Here is a 21,337-nt window from a genome sequence, read left to right as displayed (position 1 = left end):
TTGGTAAAATAAACATGTGGGTGGTTTTGAACCTTGAGTGTATTTTTGCAATCTTCAGATTTGGATGCCAATTCTTTTGAATTGATATGAAATATGTAACTATTTGTCAATCACCCTAATACACCCTAAAAACGTGTAGATTCAATCTGATGGCTGTTGCGCAACTAATACCAGATTACATTCAAAATGTGAACTTGCACACAGTTTAGATTGGGTGTGGCTTTCATCATCTCTACATAATGCATGGCTTAGTATTTGGCAGTTTGATTAACATTTCCTGTAAATACTGCATCGTTGTTGCCTTTTTAGGAAGTTTAAAAAAAAAAATTAAAAAAAAAACACCCACTCTAATGGGATATTCAGTTAAATGAAAAAAACAAGTTTGATGGAGACCGGATGGGCAGCTTTTAAGACTTTCCTTGCACCATTGTGCAGTACCAGTAACAATTCATGATAATGTGGTACAACCACATATCAGTGTGCTGTTAAGAGTGCAAACCAATGCTTCTTACTTACTAGCAATTATCACAGGTCCCCCTTTTATTGTGTCCCATGTTTTGTTTTGTTTTTTATATTGTCTGCATATTCCAAATTGAATTGTAAAAAATAAGTAAAGACCCAAAGAGTCTTCAAGAGAAGAAAAAGGGGGTGGGTGGTCATATTGCAAGTGCTAAGAACATTTTAAAACTTCCTTTAAAAATCAGAAGTTTTAATTTATAACATCTTACAGAAGAGATGTAGCTGGTTTGGATGCTAGCTATCTTAACTAAATATATTTTAGCCTTACAAAAAATAATGCATTCACGCAGATCATCTACTACTGTGCATTAAGCAAGATGATCAAAGGCAAGGAAACAAGCCAAGTTAGATAATAAATTATATATATATAGGGTCAAACCTGTATTTGGTTCCCCATCTCTCTGACCGTCATATTCAAGAACACTCAATAACTTGGCATTACAATTTGGGTTTACTTACTGTTAAGCTTCTGTTCAAAGTAAGGGTTATTTTGTAACCCTTACTAAACACAAACCAAACCGCAGTTCAGTGTTGATAACAGGTAAAGACAACAGGTACTGTAAATGTGTGCACATCCCATTTCTTCCTTGTTTGAAAAGAATAAGTAACATGGATTTTTAAAAGACTTGAAACACAGTACATTTAAAAAAATGTACATACTGTAAGTATTGTGTTCTTAAAAAAAAAAAAAAACATAAAAAACAGGAAACAATAGTTGCTGTTAGGTAATCAGTTGTACATTATGTTCTGTATTTTCTGATGGATTTTTTAGTTTTGAATGTTTTTTTGTATTTTAATTTACAATTTAACATTTTGAAATGCACTGTATTTGTGGTTGTGTCTGTTTTTTTAATGACATATATATGAGGCTTCTGTGAGCTGTGAAAACACCATCCTACATGGAGAAAAAGGAGAAATGCATCTATTACCCATGGCTGTTCTATGTTACAATCACCTTGTAACATGAGAGGTTGTGAAATTAACCAACAGGCTCTTCTTATGGAAACTGGGTGTATCGCCACCCCTGGTATTCCGATAACTCTCATGCAGAAGTTTGTCTTTGCTGGCTTACTCATGTATTTCTTTTTGGCCACACAGAAGTTTCAGTTACAGACTTTTTTTTTTCTCTGACTGTTGTCTTCTTTCCTGGGTGGTGTTGCAGGACATGGATTTGATTGACATCCTGTGGAGGCAGGACATAGATCTTGGCGCAGGGCGTGAAGTTTTCGATTACAGCCACAGACAGAAGGAGTACGAGCTTGAGAAACAGAAGAAACTTGATAAAGAGAGGCAGGAGCAGCTCCAGAAAGAGGAAGAGAAAGCCCTGCTTGCTCAGCTACAGCTGGATGAAGAGACAGGGGAGTTTGTTCCCCGGCTAGCACAACACATTAAACCTGAAGCTTCCCCAGTGCCCAGAGAGGCCTCACAGGTACACTGGTGTTAGTGGTATCCGGGGGGGTACTGGGACAGATTCCACTTTAATATGAATGGGAGCCTAGGCAACTGAGTGTACTTAATATATTATACTCAATATATGGCTCATTAACAATGTGTAGGTTTATGTCAAAGGCATTCAGGGCTGTCTAAAATGCTCTATTTTTGCATTTTATTGTATTTCTTGCCAGCAGTTCCAAGCCAGAAATATTTGTATTAACTGGAGATTTTTTTTTCCCCTTTTAAATGCAGAGCAATTCTTAACTATGTAAAAAAAAAAACAATGCAGACTAAATTGTACCTTAGATGAATATATATTTCTGTTCATTATGAGCCTTTTTAGAACAGTTTGTGTATAGGTCTGGATTCTAAGGCTCTGTTACACAGCTGATAGCAAGTAAGCAATTCTATTGTAAGGTGTTTTGTTTCCAAGCTGTTGTGTTTTTCCTTTCAGCATGTTGTTATCTCAGAAGACGACGGAGAGGCTCTGTCGTTTGATGAATGCATGCAGCTCCTGGCAGAGTCGTTCCCGCTGGTAGAAGATATTGCGGTAAATCAAGAATACCTTTAACATAAACAATACAAACAGATTTTGCTTTACAGGTAATTGGCATGGTTAGCACAATACCAGCGCCTACATTTTGTTTATAAATTGCACTTCTGTCTCGTAAGCATACCAACAGCAAAATACATTAGTTTTGTTATACAATCAATGTGGTGCCATACACTCAGTGACTTTGATTCTTTTTGCTTATTGTTTTAGGTTTCCCCAGTTGCACTTGAGCCTTCAGTTCTAGTCCCAACTGGAAGCAGCCCGGTCCTAATGGCTCCTCACCAGCCTCAGCAAGCTCAGACTTCTCTCCTCACGTCTCCACTGCCCGATCACAAATCTGCACAGGACATTGAGCAAGCCTGGCAGGAGCTGCTTTCTATCCCCGAGCTGCAGGTAACTACAATAACCAAATTCATAAGCTGCAATTCTGAGAGTAACAAACACCCAAAGAATTCACGCGAGGTAATAAGCCAGCTATTCAGAGAACAAACGCACCTTTGTTCCACAGATATTAAATGGACAGGCAGGCAGCTGATGCACTCGGGTAATTCTTGAGCGATTGAGTTACCGTAGTTCACATGTTTTGAATATATAAAAAAAAAGGATACATCAGAGCACTCAATGCCAGGCTTTGGTAGAAAGGGTATTCTTGACGGCATTTATTTTAATGTAAAGGCAGATGTTAAATTGTTTTGCACTCACAGAATCCCCAATAATTTAGGTATCAGGGATTTACAGCAATTATACCCTGCATTTTCTTTTCCAATAAGTGTACTATTTATTATTCTACCACTGTTATATTAAAAGTGCAATACTAATAACAACAACAAATACAACAAGGCTTCCATCAAGGCTAAAAACAAAAGTAAATATAAGTTTAAAAAGCATGTAATTAGTACGAACAGATTAAGAACTAGTATAGCCATTCAGATAATTTGTGCTTACATACTAAAAAAAAAAAAGTGCTTATTTATTGTGATTCAGTATGTTTCTAAATGCTGATTGACTTCTCTCTTAAGATTGGAAAATATGCATTTTATTTATATTGGTTTTCCTTTTCTACAGCAATGCCTAAACATGCCAGATCTGACAGAGTTGAGCAGCTACACAATCCCCGACAAGCCTCCAGAGATTCAGAATGTAAATTATAACTTTTACATGTCAAATTCAGCAGAAGCCATGGCAAACGCATCTGATCCAGGCTGCCCTGGAGGATTTCTCAACTCATTTGAAAGCACCTTTACTAATGTTGTTCCACCCGAGAACCTAAATCAGATGACTATAAACACCTCTGATCTGAACGCACCCTTCAGCTCCGGCAGCATTTGTGAAATGTTTTACCCTACTTTTATAAACACAAACATTAACAACATTCCACCAACAGATAATGTTAACACACCGCTACCTGACCTACTGAGTGAGCCACCTCTAAAACCAATGGATATCTCTGACTTTACAGTGGCTGAAGGTTTCGAGAGTAACCCACCTCAGAATATACCAGAATTGCCAGATTCTGACTCAGGCCTTTCAATGGATGCAAGTCCTGTTGCATCCTCACCAGAAAACTCAATGGAGTCTTCCATCTATGGAGATGCACCTTTTGGAAACAGTGACTCCGACATGGAAGACATGGACAGCAGTCCTGGAAGTGTCCAGCCTGAGTTTGCAGAGATGTTTCCATTGTCCTACCATGGGGATGGTTATCAGGCATCACCTTATACTGCACAGACAAACCAAACTTTCAATCTGGAGTCAAAAACACCAAAGAAGGAACTGCCGACAAGCCCTGGCCACATCAAACCGCCCTTCACCAAAGACAAGAGTAGAAGCCGCTTGGAGTCTCGTCTCTCGAGAGATGAGCAGCGTGCAAAGGCGCTTCGGATCCCTTTCCCCATAGACAACATTATAAACCTTCCTGTGGATGACTTCAATGAAATCATGTCCAAGCACCAGCTCAACGAAGCCCAGCTGGCTCTGATTCGGGATATACGCAGACGAGGCAAAAACAAGGTCGCGGCTCAGAACTGTCGCAAGCGGAAAATGGAGAACATTGTGGGTTTGGAGTACGACCTCGACAGTTTGAAAGACGAGAAGGAGAAGCAGCTGAAAGAGAAGGAGGAGAATGACAGAAGCCTACTTCAGCTAAAGCAGCAGCTCAATGACCTGTATCTTGAAGTCTTCAGCATGTTGCGTGATGAGGACGGGAAGCCCTATTCCCCTAGTGAATATTCGCTTCAGCAGACCACCGATGGCAGCGTATTTCTCATTCCAAAGAGCAAAAAGACAGAACCCAAGAATAAAGTGAAATCGTAATATTTCTTGCTTACATGGACATTTTTTTTGTACTGCATTACCATAATCTCTCTTCTGGTTTTGCTTAAAGTAAACAAATCCTATGCAAATTATAGTATCCTTTAGCCATTGCACTTCTAAAAGAGAAGTATATTTCTGCTGCATTAAAATATAGTTTATGCATACTGTATATAACTATACTGATTTGTAATGAATCTACCATAGACTTATTTTGTACTACTAATGCTATGTCTTTTTTCAAAAGTATTTTCCTTATGGTTTGTAAATAATTTCTATTCTATCTTATTTGCTATTGAAATATTTAATAGATTTTTTAAGTATCTAATTTTAGTATGCTAATGATCCTGTGTTGCAAATCATTGTGTGATTTAAAACCAGATATTTTATAAATGATTTAAAGATTATCAAACTGATCGATTTGTCATTTTTTTTCTTACTGCTAAATTAAACTGCTTTAATTTTGTTGTGCTTTATAAAAAAAAAATTAAAAAAAGGTAAATAAACTGTCCATTTAGTATAAATATCAGAATTGTTCTTTGTTTGTATGGATTATTCTTGTAAGCATTTATCTTAAAACTCATAAAAAGCTGAAAATTCCCCCTGCCTATTTTCACTTCTTATTTGCCATCAAAGCAATGGCAGCTTGGGAACTCCTACTGAAAATAAGCTACTATAGTTTATTAGCGATTGAATATAAAATAACTGATGTATGGGATATGTTAAGCCATTCTAATGTGCTGCTTTTTCTAACTTTCTAATAAAGGACAAAGGTCTCTAGGATAGGAATTTGCAAAGATAATAGTACTTACTATGGAAGTTGTTTCCTCATTAATGTAACTACCAAAGGGTATATTTGCAGAAATGACCTTGTCTACTGCAATATTCATGGTTTCCATGGGTATCGAATCCTGCATGAAGCCACTTGCGCAATTGACACATTTAAAAAGTGTCGCAAGTCAGAAATGGAGAAGTGGATCTAGATAGACAAGTTAATGTATGCATGCTAGTTCCAGTAAAGTTCAAACCACTCCCATAGTAAATATTTCATTTTTGGCCATCATTTTGTCCTTTTGGCAATGTACTGTGACTGAAAGAGCTCACAGGAACCCAGATCTCACACATACATGATGCTCAAAGGTTTTTGGAATGAATGCGTTCCAGAATTTTTGTAGAATTGTTTCAATTACCACCCTAGTTTTATTAGTAAGCCAGGAAATCATCAACCAACTGCAATTCCAACAAGAATGACCCAAATTGAATTATTTACAACTTTTTGTTAATGGGAGCAGATTCCAGTATTTCTTGCTGTCCATGGCTTTACCTCAGAATACATACATTACTCAGTGTTTCCCAGACATATTAAACAAACATTCAAGTTTATAAAAATCTAAGCATCTACTGTAAGATAGCTTACAGCTTGAGAAGAAGTTTAAACAAACAAACATAGTTGCCGTACTGTCACAATTGTAAAAGCACACGTCCTTAATAAAATAAACTGGCTCTCTGGCAAAATGAAGTTAAATGTCAAATTAGGAAACAAAATAATAGAAATACTGTTTGTATAGAGCCAGGATGGAGCAAAAAACTTGACTGAACTGTGGAATAACCACTTGGTTCCAGAACTTTTATTTTTTTCCTGATAAAGAACACGTTTCAGTTGGTAACAATAACCTTAAATGTGGACGCATACATGAAATATGGTTTTCAGGAATTTTTTTTTAATGTAATGTGCTAGTGTGTTTAAATAAAATGAAAATCAAACCTTATGCCTTTATTAACCTTGGCAGCACACTGCATATGAACACCGTAACAGCTGAAGAGTATTCATCTTGAAGAAGGGATCTATGAAAAAGACCTAGGAGTTTAAGCTGACTCAGAAATGTCTTCATCTAGACAATGTGGGGAAGCTATAAAAAAGGCCAACGATGCTTGGATATATTGTGAGAAGTGTTGAATTTAAATCAAGGTAATGTTAAAACTTTACAACGCATTAGTAAGACCTCACCTAGAATATTGTGTTCAGTTCTAGTCACCTCGTTACAAAAAGGATATTGCTGCTCTAGAAAGAGTGCAAAGAAGAGCAATCAGAATTATCCCGGGTTTAAAAGGCATTTCGTATGCAGACAGGTTAAAAGAATTTAATCTATTCAGTCTTGAACAAAGAAGACTACGCGGTGATCTGATTCAAAATCCTAAAAGGTATAGACAATGTCGACCCAGGGGACTTTTTTGACCTGAAAAAAGAAACAAGGACCAGAGGTCACAAATGGAGATTAGATAAACGGGCATTCAGAACAGAAAATAGGAGGCACTTTTTTACACAGAGAATTGAGAGGGTATGGAACCAACTCCCCAGTAATGTTGTTGAAGCTGACACCCTGGGGATCCTTCAAGAAGCTGCTTGATGAGATTCGGGGATCAATAAGCTACTAACAACCAAACAAGCAAGATGTGCTGAATGGCCTCCTCGTGTGTAAACTTTCTTATGTTCTTCTTCTTATGTTCTTATCTCATGCAATATAATACAGTTATTACTGCTATTTGAAGTTTGTCAAAAGGTAGTTTTTGTTGTGTATGAAAACAAAATTCTGGTCACGATTTTAATCCATTTCACTTTTAGGTGAAGGCTAGAATATATATATACTGTACATACATATTTATTTTTGCTATGGATAAAGAATTAAAATTAAAACAGGAATACAAGTTCAACAAGGAATTGTTTATTAAAACTTATGTTGGTACCTTATCAAGTGCAAAATTACAAAAGAAATTCTTGAGTGCCTGTATGAATTTCACATATCACTGTAGTATATTGCAGGATCCCACGGTGCTATTGATCTTGAAATGTATTAATAAAGTATCAAAGTCCTATATGTCCTTCATCTATAAAACAGCTACAGAACAGTATAGCTCTGTAATGACCAAGGCTTTGGGGCAGGGGGGTATTTTTTTAAAAACTTTACAAAATTGTAAATTCCAGTTATAATATCCAATCTCCCAACCTAGTTTTCAATTGCATATTTATGTACTGTATATGTTTCAGTTGCTGGTAGAAAGTGAAAGCAATCACCATTAAATCAATTCCACTGGGCATATCCAAGGATATAGATATTACCCCAAGTAACCCATAATAAAAGTATGCATAAGTATGCCTTGTACATGAATTCACCACTGACACTTTATTTTAGAAGAATGTATGACAATGTAGGTTCTAATTTACTGATCTAAAAGAGCTACCAAGCTGTCATGCAAGTGATTCTGTAGAATAGTATGTCAGTGTTCCAATGTTAAATCAGTGATGTCATAATTTCTTGATCTTCAAATTGTGCAAACTCAAAAAACTGATAAGCATTAAACAAGAAAAGCAAGGCATGTGGTTCAGCTATGGATCCAATTTCAGATTTACCCTGTTAAAAATGCACCTCAGCCTTACCCATCCAGAACCTTCGATGTTAACTTGTCATATTTGATTTTCACCGATAATGATGAAAGATGGCTTCATATCCGACCTGTAAATCAAGCAAAGTGGTTACTCTTACCTTTCCTTATGTTATTGCTCCATCTTCTTTAATTCAAGTACTCTTTGAAAAGCAAACCTTATACTCACTTCCCCTTCCTTTCAGGTCTAAAGTCTAGACCTATTGTGTATTTTTCACTGTCACCTGAAGTAGCTATGACTCATGGAGATTCCAAAAGTTGAAGAACTCTTCCTAGACTTTCTTTCATACCGTCGTCTGGTCGTTGAAGTTATACCTAGTCTTGAGAAAGATGCTCACTATCAAAGTTATCACATGATTTCTTTGAAGATGTAGCTGTTGTTGCTGCCTTGTCTTTGAGTAACATTATACTGACTTGTCCACACTGCTTGGGCTGAAGAAGTCCTGTCTTAATTCATCTGTTTGGAGACACACTTTTTCTGTTTTAAATTAATCCTGCATTTTATTTCTGCCCACATTCGAAACCAAGAACTAGCTGAAGCTACTTGTCCTCAGGTTAGAAAATAATTCATTTTCATAGCATTAAGCATTCCAGAGAATTTTATTTGTCAGATCTAGCCTTAATAAAATGTTTATAGAAAACAGTTTTGTAATAAACAGATAGCACAATCATTTTAACTGGTTGCTTTCTAAAACCAATGATACACTACACTTCACCATCTAATTTTGCTAGACATATTTAAACGATGATCAGTTAAATTGTCACTGTACCTGGTATTCAGAATAAATTACATTCTTTACAAAAAAAAAAACAAGACATGGATTTAAAATATTATGCAATAATGTTGCAAAATAAATTAGAAATAGTTTACCGATCCTAACTTCGGTGACCTGCCGCTCACAAGGTGAAGTGCTTTCTCCCACTTCCTTTTAATACAGGCACACAGATAACGCATACACAAGCAAATAGCAAGAGACATCACCACAGAATAGATAACTAACATTCTTAAGTTAAGACATCTTAGACTCGATTGAAAAACTGACTACAAAAGTTTAGTTAAAAAAGGTTCCTTGTTTTTATTCCTGATACCACTACCACAGTTTACATGGGCATATACTTGCAAAAAAACAAAACAAAATAAAATAAAATAAAATCTAGCAACAAATAAGACCTCAGGAATGTACATCTAATAGACACTATTTCATTAGTAGCTACACTTTTGCAGTCTGTAGCTAGTGGATACAGTCCTCAACAAGAATTGTTCTCCTGTTTAAGCTGCAGTAACTTTGCTGTTCCTCTAATGCACTTGGACGACTGCCTCATAGTAACCTGCAGCTTTCCTGACAACTCCTTGCTCATCTCCTCTCCTGCTAAGAACTGTAGCCTGTTGAATGGATACAGGATAAGAAAATTATTACACTAAGTTAACAATAGGTATTCTACACAACAGTGCAATATTAAATGTAACTTACCAATTCTACAAAAAATTAATATCTCCTCGTACCGTATCCACCAGAGCCACCTCCAGAGCCATAGTTGCCTAAAAAAAAAAAAAAAGTTAAAATCTGTAAATGAAACAGTTGCAGCTTAAATAATAGAAGTCAATCCAACATTCAGGTATTGTATGTACCACCGTAAGGTCCACCCGAGCTCCTTCCAAAGTTGCCCCCTTTCATGGGTCCGTAATTCGACTGCTGCCCGCTGTAGTTTCCAAAGTCATTGTAATTTCCACCACCGCCGCCATAGTTTCCTAAACAAAATTTGCAAAATACAGGCAATTCCCCTTAGCAAGGTTGGGTGTAAGATGCCAACTTATAACATTTATATTAACAGGTATACGAAGTGCAGTCAGCAAAACTATATTAAAATATACTGATCGTGACAAAATTATGAGCAAAAATATGATCTGATGAAACAGTGCCTAATTTTCAGGAATTGCGCAACTTTTATAAATCTTACCTCCTTCACTGTAATTGTCGTATCCACCAAATCCACCACCTTGGTTGCCATATCCACCACCGCCACCTCCATACCCTCCCCGACCACCTCCATAGCCAGAGCCACCTCCATAGTTTCCTTCCAGGAAGAATTGTATTATTTAATCACTGACTTACATTAAAAAAACCCAGATAAACCAAGTCCAGCATATTAAACCCTAAAGTCTGTTAATCATGTTATATTAAGTTTATATATACACACACACATTATATATATATATATATATATATATATATATATATATATTAGGGCTGTCACTTGATTAAAGTTTTTTATCGGTTAATTTATGGGCATTAGTTGATTAACTGGTGGATTAATCTCTGCATATTTTTTAATAAAGGTAATGATCTATAGCAGCTGTCCTGCATAGTAATAGTTAAAAAAATCTATATAAATCTTTAAAAAAAAAAAAAAAAACCCCAATTGGAATTTGGTCTTTTTAAAAGCTTTATTATTTTACTAAATGTAACAAATGTTCACAGAACATCAATCCATAAAACGGTTTAACAGAAAAATATAATGCACAAGAACTGAGAATGGATTTTCTGTCTTTCAAGCAAACATAAGTAACACTTATGGGCTCCTTATGAACAACCTTTTTTAAAACATTATATTCAAAGAGCAAAACAAAACCAAGAATAATAATAAACAAATAAAAAAACAGCTTACGTATCTTACAGAATCTATCAAATGCACAGATTCCAATACATAATACGTTGTTATATTAACTCTACTGTTCAGGGATCGGTGCCCCCAAAAAAAAGTGTACTGGTAAATTAGAGCCTACACAATTTATTCACACTTATGCATTCTCTGAAATATTGAAAAAAAAAAAATTTTTAAATCCTGTTATACGTATTCACAGGGATGCAAGAGCTAAATAAATGTCAGTCGCCATCTAGAGCATTCTGTTTATTGATCTTCCAATACGTACTTTGTAGTAATAGGATGACCAATTCAACTGGTTAAAGTAACGAGGGGTGACTGCAAACTACTCATGCTCTCCTTGTAAGAAAAACCTTGCTTGCAAATGAAACACCTTTCTTTTCCAATGATTTTACCTTCCGAGTCTAATTTATCCCAAAACAAGATTTGCATTTTCCCTTTAACTGTTCGTAACCCTCCGTTTTCTGTTCTCTCCAACTACAGTATCTGCACGTGATACTGTTTGTGATGGCTTGCATAATTTTCCACGTGTTACTTTGGATTTGAACCCTATAATGCCCAGACAAAAAAAAAATGTGTATCTGCAATTAACTCTTTAGTTGATTAATTGGTCTGATAGAAAAATAAACTGTACACTGTGATTGACCCCCTTTCAATACCAAGGAAACAAGAGTTTTACACATTAGGGCTGCTACGATTAAATCAAAAAACGATTTTTCAATCGATTCCCTTCCTCAGTATATACATCGATATAAATACTGGATAATAGATTAAATAATTACATGTTTGTAATGCACATAGTTAATAACATTATTTAAGTTTATCAACGAAAATACACAAACGTCCTGCCGTGCTTGTGTTAACTAGCATCTGATTTGCTTGTCCCACCCTACCAGCGAATCAATTTTGAAAATGCTTTGTAAGTACGCCCCTCTGTGCGTTCAATGTAAAAAAAAAAGCATGGCATCTTGAATCCAGAGGAGGATAACAGGCTTGTATCTCTGGCAAACAGCCTGTAAATAAATTGTGCACAAAATGTATGTGGGCGGTACAATCATCGATATTTACTCGAACAATTCGATTTTGTGTGCCCAATTAATTGATTCCTATTTGGAGGCTTAACTGACAGCCCTATTACACATTACTGAGTTTTACATTCCACATTAGAATTAATGTGATCATCAGACATGTTATTATACTGCATAATAAATAAATGAATTAACATACCATCTCCACCAAACCCGTTGTATCCACCATCACCACCATAACCACCACTACCACTTCCATAGCCTCCTACAACACAATGTTGTTACTGTTTTTATTTGTTCTATATATATACACACACACCTTACATAACAACACACTTATCACCACACTCCTTCAGATTAAAGTGGATGCATTCACCCTCATTCTTACCGCTGCCAGAAAAGTTTCCACCCCGGCCATAGTTGCCTCCACCTCCAAAATTTCCACCTCTACCCATAAAATTGCCAGATCCCCCATCTCGGCCTACAAAAACAGAGCATTTAAAAATATATAGGCATATTAAGAAACTGCCTTTAAAAAAAGCTTACTGCACCCTGCTATATGGAGAAGTCTGGATTTTTTAAATATCATCCTTTAAGATCCTCCTGATGAGTTTAACAGTAAATTTAATTCATGTTTTTTCCTATACCAAATAACCAATTCATAAACAAGTTTATGTTTCATGCACTTTAAAGACATTTAACATGAAGCATTGTAACGTGTTTTCAAAGTCAACCATAACTGCAGTTCATTGATTATTTGTGTGTCGATTGTTTAATATACAGTATTTACTCGAATTTAAGTCATACTTTTGTGGCCAAAATAAAAGTTCAAATTTGGGGGGAGCGACTTGGATTCCAGTTTTTTCGTTAGGGTACCAATTTACATTTGCGCAGGTCATTTATTCTGGTGCGCTTTAAGAACACCAACTGTACACAGTACTGCCCACTACAGACATTACTCTCGGTACAGTATGGTGTCCGTATTTGGGGGAGCAACTTGAATTCAGAGGTGACTTAAATTCGAGTAAACACGGTATATATTTTTTTTTAGCATCACTAAATACATTTATTTTGCCAAATGCATGGTTACATCTCCTTTTACGTTCCACAGCATTTTCATTACAAATTAAACAGAACCACCACAGATGTATTCAGATTCATGAGCATGTTTGGACTTAAAAACATGGTAAATGTTTCTAAATTTCAACTTACTTCTCCGATTACCAGTAGACTGCATCTCTTGTTTTGAGAGTGCTTTCCTGACTTCGCAGTTGTGTGAATTTATTGTGTGGTATTTCTGAGCTGAAAAACAAAAGTAATTTGGTGAAACAAGCTGTCATTAACCACAAGTTGTGCTCTTAAAGAGTTTTACCGCATTATGCAATTCTAGTTTATGACCACCTCACACTGCTAGGAACTGTACATTCAATACAAAAGTGGTGCCAGTGATGCAATATTCCAATTGTAGGTATTTTAAACATGCATATACACTGTTCAATATACACACCAACAATTTTATCAACGGTGTCATGATCATCAAAGGTGACAAATCCAAATCCTCTTTTTTTCCCCGTCTGACGTTCTTCCATAACTTCAACACTTTCAATCTTTCCATATTTTTCAAAGTAGTCCCTCAAGTGACATTCTTCTGTGTCTTCCTTGATCCCACCAACAAATATTTTTTTCACTGTTAAATGGGCACCAGGCCTTGCAGAATCCTGTGAAAAGGAAGGGCACAGAGGAAGTAGCCTAGCATTGACTACTATTCCTTTGTGTTATGTACTGTACTATGGATCAGTAATAACACTAGTTAAAGGCATGGGGGTTTTACCTCTCTAGACACTGCTCTTTTTGGTTCTACAACACGCCCGTCAACCTTGTGTGGGCGGGCCTCCATGGCAGCATCCACCTCTGTTGCACACGAGTAAGTTACAAACCCGAACCCTCTGGATCGTTTATTTAATGGATCTCGCATTACCTACAATACAGGATTACAAAAAAGGAATTAGAAGACTGAAAATTAAATCAAACATGTTGTCTGATTTTTACCTTGCTCCAATAAAGAACATTCATATTTTATTTTAACCCCCACCAATGTCAAAGGTTTAGCAGTGCTTTACGCAACGTTGTTTTGCTGGTTAAAGGTTTTTAAATGCACTGCTGTACATTTTTTCCCCCCACACAGACTATTGTGTACTTTGCACACCTGTGGATGATCATACAGTAATTTTACAGACAGCTTACCACACAATCTGTAAGCTTTCCCCATTGTTCAAAGTGCTCTCTCAGGCTCTCATCAGTGGTTTCAAAACTCAAACCACCAATGAACAGTTTTCTCAGCTGTTCAGGTTCCTTGATATCATGGTCCTGTCCAAACAATGAAAGAAAAAATCAAGTCAGTGTATAATCTTAATAAACAGTACTGCAGTAGACCGTTTAACATGAGCACGTCACTACTCGTATAACACAGTAACAACAGTAATAATAATGATAAAATATGATGACGTCGTTTAAAGGATTCACTTTTCCAGCTCGTGGGTTGAGTCTCAGGACAGTAGACAAGTTCTGCACATTGCTATCTTCTGTTCCAATCAACGCTTGTTGTGTACAGTTCAAACAGCGTGAATTTCTTGCATGTTGTTTTTAAAACAATTGTTGATACAATATTGATGTAATGGCGTGTGACTACGATTTCAAAATAATTCATCTTACATATTAAATTAATAAACTGGAGTTGCTCTGGTGCCCAGTAAACGACACAGGCAGTCTAGCGCTATCACTACGCGTTTTTTTTCTTCTTCTGGTACGGTTGTCATAAGGCTGTACGGATCTCTATTCCACCAACGATTCTCCACACAGTTCAAAATAACAAGCTCTGTACATTAAATACATGCCAAGTCAAAATTAGTCATAATGATCCACAAGCACAGCCTAGAAGTTTCTGCCAAGAGGAAACCCTACGCCATTTTATCTCTTCCCATCCGCCATTCCTCCATATTGTATATTATACCTAGACACAAACAAGCAATGCAACAACTCATTATTGACTTTAAAGCTTGAAAACACCCATTTAAATCTGAAAGTATTAACGCACATTATATATATATATATATATATATATATATATATATATATATATATATATAGTTAGTATGTAACTTACAGACATTTACTTTAGCAAATCATGTTTTAAAATCAAAGTCTTGATATAAGCTAAGCATTTTCAGAACGCAGCCTTTATGTTTTTGTTTTCTAGTACACAAAACTAGGGTTAAAAAACAATACCGAATAAAACAGTAGTTACTGCAGAATACCGTAATTACTATCATTAAAGTCCATCTACGAATGCAACACCTCGAATGATCCTAACTAAACATGGCAGAACCCAAGAACAGCTCGCATCAAAAGAAATATGTACATTCTAAAATAAATACAAATACAGAAAAAAACTTTGCATTTAACTTTTCTTATATTCGTTGCATTTAATCCTTATAGTAAACATTAATATTTGTATGCAATATTATCACCTCCATTTTGCCTTGAATCTCGTTTCTCCTCGCTTCAGAACGGAAAAAGGAAGTGGGACGTCACACGTGACATTAGAAAAACAAACCCAAACAAGGAAGACGCCACAGCTCCGAAGTACCCATACCTTATTTGTTAACGTGCGTGTAAATATTACTCGAAACAAATATTTCCAAACATTCCGATTTTTTTGCACATTAGCTTATTATACTGTGTTTCACCCCCCCATGAACTACATTACAGTAAGTTTTAAACACATGACTCCACTAAAGTATATTGCCACTTTTTTTTTTTTTTTTTTTTTTTACATATGTAGGCCTATTCTTTTCGTACACTACACTTGCTTTGAGCCCTGTGTCTTAATTGGCATTGAAACAAAACAAACACAGAGATTACACTGTATACACTAACATACTTTTCAACATTTGGAAACTGTTCAGCGGGACGCTCGTCTCGTGTCGCTTGTCTAAATACGTGACTTCCAGTCACTTATTTAGTGTTATACGAAACATAGCATATACAATGCATATTATTATTATTATTATTATTATTATTAATAATAATAATAATAATAATAATAATAATAATAATAATAATAATAATAATAGTATACTAATAATATAAACATAACTTAAATGAACTGTTGTGCTGTGATAGTACGGTAGGACCAGGATTTGACATAGGTGTGGCGAGGTTAATAAGAAGGAAAAAAAAACAAAAACAAAAAAAAAAAAACTTTGTGCTAACCTGCGAGGACAACAATGCTTACTCGTTAAAATAAAATGGAAGAGGAGGCGATAAAATAATTGGGAATATTATGAAAACTTTTTAAGAGAGCCTTGGGTTCATTTGTGTTCAAATTGATCTGTAGTGTATTCTCAAACAAGCAAAATATTAAAAAATAACAGAAGATGATTATTTATATTTGTTTCTTTTTTTTTTTTTTGAAAGACGGAATCGGAAAAACTGGTGATAATTTGGTAATTTGGTACAGTCAGCATCCAAAGCACAATTTGTTGACGTGAAATAGAACTGTGAGAAAGATTGCCATCTACTGGTCCGGTGGATTACAATGTATTATGCCAAATCCTTTATTTCTCTCGTTTTTAGGTTTCCTTTTTAAGTAGCATTATTTTGCCGAATTTATGTTTTGACATCACGCACATTAGAACACTGTTTGAGAATTGAATGCATTTCTTTCTTTGGCAAAGGACATAGTATTTTGACTACTGTTCTGCAAAACACATTTATTCCTGTGTGCCTGAAAGATCGTGCTGTATTTCTTTTTGCCGGTAGTGTTAGACTGTAGAATGTCGGGTGCCATTTCGGATAGAATTATAAGTGGATGCAGTTTAAAACGGAAACAAGTTTATGTAATAAAAAGGTTAGCGAGCTTTAGACAAAACCAAAACCACACAGCAAATGCCCTTTTACAGCAATGGTATTGATAGTCAATATGAAAATGAGCCTCTAGGAAGCAGATGTGTATATGGACTAGGCAATGCGGTATCTAACACCAGAGGTAGAGCCTTTGAGAATAATAGCAAACCCACAAGTATTTCTGAATTTATGACTATTTTATGAGGTGGAATGATGTCTGTTATTGCCATTACAGTGTGCCAATCAAATAATTAAAAAGGTTTCCTTCCAAGCATGGTAAATGCAGAAGACAAGATGTTCTGAATGTACAAATGTACTTTTTAATATGTGTATTTTATATAAATAAAGCAGGCACTGGCCTCACAACGAATATGTAAAATGAAAAAAAAAACAAAAAAAAAACACTTGACGGCCCTACGTTTACTGTATTTATATCACAGTAGTTCATTTTATTGTGGATCCAACATCAAATTGTTCTACAGATTGCACAGTTTTGATAATATATATATATATATATATATATATATATATATATATATATATATATATTATAATCAAGATGACCAGTGATATCTCATGTACCAAGCTTGCTGTTCCAGTACATAAAATTTGAAATGAAAGTGATAATGAGATTGAGAGGATGTAATATTATTTCTGCATCAATGCACTCTTTTAATTAAGATACAGCACAAGTTGCAGGCATCAGTAGAGTCTGTTCATGTGCAAAAGATTGAAACTGATTTTGGATAACTTAAAAGTGACTACAAATACAGTATATATATATATATATATATATATATATATATATATATATATATATATATATATACACACACACACACACACACACACACACACACACACACACACACACACACACACACACACAGCTGTGCAAAGTCTTAGACATGTTGCATTTTTCTACTCTGATGCATTATGAGAATCAACAATTTACTCAAAGCTTCCACTAGTGTTCTCTCTCTCTCTCTCTCTCTCTCTCTCTCTCTCTCTCTCTCTCTCTCTCTCTCTCTCTCTCTGTGTGTGTGTGTGTGTGTGTGTGTGTGTGTGTGTGTATTAGTGTCATAGATTCCCATATTTTTTTAATGTATTCCTTATGTTTAAAAATGTGTCACAGCTGGTTGATTAAATGTTGAAAAGAGTGTTATGGAAGTAGTGTATATTCATGCCTTGCATTGTATATACACCACAAACAGTATAAACAATGCACCTCTAGAACTTTCACAGTGTATTTGATAACATTTGGCTTTCCTGCCTATACTGGTAAGTACTGGTAATAACTTCCTGTGTTCTTTAGACACGTAACAGATAACCTAATGACTTACACATACATCATCACATTTACTTCCACACATCGTTTTGTTTTTAACCTGTATTTCCTGCCACTTTTGTCAAATCCTTTCCTGTTAAACTGAATAAATGCAAACATACCAAGATCTGAGAACTGCTTAATTTACAGTTCCTGTTTCCTTATTAAAAGATTTAAGGAGTATCAGCTATTATTTTCATGTCTGTTGTATGACAGGTTCATTATATCCTGTGTTTAGAATGAGTGTAATTTGTAGTTTATGTCAGAATTCTGGTACTTATTGTCTTGGAATACTTGGTTAAAAGTTATTTATTACCTTCCACTAAAGGCTTGGTCTTACCAACTTTGAATGGGTAGGTGGGTTGTGTTTTAAACATGATTAATTTATATTCTAATAATACACAGGAACACAATCAGGTACAAAGCTATCTGCGCTGTAGCACGACAATACAAACTGTGTACATTTTTCACCTAAAGTTTGTGTGTAAGCCAATGCATTTGTGTGCTTTATTTTGGTAAATGATAATGTATCTAATAAACACACCACAGAGCCTACATTCCATATTAAAATAAAACAAACAGGTTACTGAGAAATATAATGTTGGTCTATAAATTGTGTCTCATCCTACACAATTTTCTCTAAATCATGTAGTTGGCAGGCCAGTTTATGAGGTAATCAGTCCCAAACAGCCACAAGTGACATCTTCCTTCCTTTAAAAACCTGGTTGCTCAGCAGTACTTAAGCCAATAATGAATGGAGTTGCACATCTGTCTCAAACCTCTAATTATGTTTTACCATCTATATGTGACAGCATACCCTGTCAGTTTGATTTTTGTGTAAGCCTCATTAATGCACATATTAAGTTCTGGACACTACCCCAAATTTAAAGGGTATACTTTAGAAGATAAAATGCTTACTTTAAATACTTTTAGTTCACTTTTTACATTTTGCCCCAAAATGTTTTAAAAGCTAAGCACATTCAACGTATTAATGTAGCCTACTGTGATTATTAACGAAAAAAAACAAAAAAAATGACTGTGATTGAATGCTCTCATATGCATTTATGAATAAAATGATGGCCAATGTTGGTTTAAACTTTATGCAGTGTATTTTATCTCCAGCAGGTGGGGGTGTGTACCTATTTTATTCAAGATTCAAGTCGTTTTTTACATACAGTACCGAATGTAGGCATTGTATAAAATAGTCTTCTGTAAGCACTAATTAATTAAGCATTTTCTTAACACTTCATGTGAATTGCTGGTAATACGGTATTTGTTTTTGAATCTTTGAAAAAAAAGTGCAGTGGTTTAGAATAAAATGTTATTTAGTTATTTGATCACCAAGGTTCATATTTATTTTTGATCATTTAGGATACACAATTCTTTGTGAACGAAGCAAGGCCAATCTTATTCAGCTGATGTTTTTACGTATATGTAAATCTACTTGGTGAGATATTGCAAGCATAATTTTTACTTAGCATCCAATCAAAATACAATTATGAGTAGTGATATTAATACCCCACTTTATTATTATTATTATTATTATTATTATTATTATTATTATTATTATTATGTCATTATTTTTCATTTAAGAGCTAGGAGTTCCTTTTTAAACATTGAACATATTTTCTATAAAAAAAAAAAGCTTAACATAACCCAAGGCTTCAAATAAATGTAATTATATATATATATATATATATATATATATATATATATATATATATATATATATATATACATATATATATATATATTTTTTTTTTTTATATATTTTTTTTTAATTATTAGTTAAAAAAATATATAATATTGGCATCTTAAAGGTAAAAAGAAAAGTGGGTCATTATTCTTAAATAGGGTTCTAGAATCATTTAGTTTATATTGAACTCATATGGAACTTTCTGTTGTTCAGTGTATGTATAGTTATTTACAAAACATATAGGTTCTATAGAAATGTATAGAAACAAAGTTCCAAATGATGATCATACAATATCCAATTGCTTAGAGTTCAATGCCCTTTTAAATCTAGCATCAGATTTGAAAGCAAGTAGGCATTAACTTTAGTAGGCACCTGTAGTGCATGAAAACTTCAGTTTCAATCCAATAATGTATTGACTTGCATTTCACTGACAATTGCCTGCATATTATGTACATACTAGATACAAGAAGCAATGCTTGTTCTTTTTTTAATGTATTTTTTTATTACTTATTTAGTAATTGGTTGTTAAATTTACAGTATGTGAATCATTATAAATAAAACATATTTGTTTGTTAGCCTGCAAGTACAAACAAATACAACCATTTATTCTTTAGGATACAATTGTTTTCGTTTAATTTTATTCCACTAGGTGGTGCTGTTACCCATGGAAAATTATGCGTTTAATACAACTGATTAACAATGCAACCATTTTGAGTCATTTGATTATGGTAAAATCAGAACCTTGCACAGCGGGGATTGGTCAACGCTGAATTCTAAATGCTAAAATAATAATGATACAAAAAGGTATATTTTATGTAATGTCAAATTATGGATCAAATCCAAATGACAACTTAAGCAAAATCGTAGTTTGTTAAAACTGCAGTAATTGGAAACACGTAATGCAATGTACTCCCAATAGGTAAAACAGGGTTCATTAATGTATGTGCGTGACAACCTTCATGAATGGAAAGTTGAATATTCACAGCAATTGTTGATGTATTTTTTGTATACAGCTACGAAATTATTATTAATAATAATAATAATAATAATAATAATAATAATATGTTATCCTCCAGCAATGTGCTACATTATTTAATCACCAAGAAAAAAAAAAAAAAAAACTAGCATTGCTGTAAAGATGGAAATTGGCTTTGTCCTGGGAAAACATTTCACTGCGGTTCTACAAAGAGGGAAGCCTGCAATAAACCACGTGCAAAACTGGGGATGCTGAACGGACCTACGTAAGTGGAAACTGTGAGGAAATGGAGAATGAGAACAGGGAAACCAGAAAGCCAATTTAGCTTCTCTCCGCAACCCTTTGCATGCAAGTAAAAAACAGAGACAGTACATCAGTGTTAGCCAGAACCTGGCTCTCAGGAATTAGGCAGAGAACAATTCCCAGCATCTGTTTCCTCTACTATCACATAGAGGATATTGGCAGTAAATCCCACCAAATAAAA

General features: G+C 34.8%; 2 protein-coding genes across 5 annotated transcripts; one reads left to right on the top strand and one right to left on the bottom strand.

The window, feature by feature from the left end:
* Positions 1-1,303: 1,303 nt before the first annotated feature.
* On the top strand, positions 1,304-5,416 carry LOC131696775 (nuclear factor erythroid 2-related factor 2-like). Its single transcript, XM_059019336.1, has 4 exons — positions 1,304-1,948; positions 2,408-2,503; positions 2,717-2,899; positions 3,572-5,416. The coding sequence occupies exons 1-4, from the start codon at positions 1,685-1,687 to the stop codon at positions 4,817-4,819; spliced, it is 1,791 nt and encodes a 596-aa protein (XP_058875319.1). The 5' UTR covers positions 1,304-1,684; the 3' UTR covers positions 4,820-5,416.
* Positions 5,417-9,308: 3,892 nt separating this feature from the next.
* Positions 9,309-15,581, bottom strand: LOC131728237 (heterogeneous nuclear ribonucleoprotein A3-like). 4 transcript variants are annotated; one of them, XM_059019337.1, is made up of 11 exons: positions 15,477-15,581; positions 14,194-14,316; positions 13,781-13,927; positions 13,457-13,667; positions 13,162-13,251; positions 12,338-12,430; positions 12,149-12,214; positions 10,217-10,333; positions 9,888-10,007; positions 9,730-9,797; positions 9,309-9,641 (listed from the first exon to the last, which is right to left on the bottom strand). In XM_059019337.1, exons 1-10 carry the CDS (start codon positions 15,480-15,482, stop codon positions 9,745-9,747), a joined length of 1,026 nt encoding a protein of 341 aa, XP_058875320.1. In that variant the 5' UTR covers positions 15,483-15,581; the 3' UTR covers positions 9,309-9,641; positions 9,730-9,744. The 4 variants fall into 4 exon arrangements, with proteins under 4 accessions (XP_058875320.1, XP_058875321.1, XP_058875322.1 ...); XM_059019338.1 differs by having other exon boundaries at positions 9,762-9,797; XM_059019339.1 differs by lacking the exon at positions 12,149-12,214.
* Positions 15,582-21,337: the final 5,756 nt, after the last annotated feature.

This window comes from Acipenser ruthenus, unplaced genomic scaffold, assembly GCF_902713425.1.
Source record: "Acipenser ruthenus unplaced genomic scaffold, fAciRut3.2 maternal haplotype, whole genome shotgun sequence".
Taxonomy (NCBI): Eukaryota; Metazoa; Chordata; class Actinopteri; order Acipenseriformes; family Acipenseridae; genus Acipenser; species Acipenser ruthenus.
Note: the sequence above shows the minus strand (reverse complement) of the source record. Positions and strands in the feature narration are given on the sequence as shown.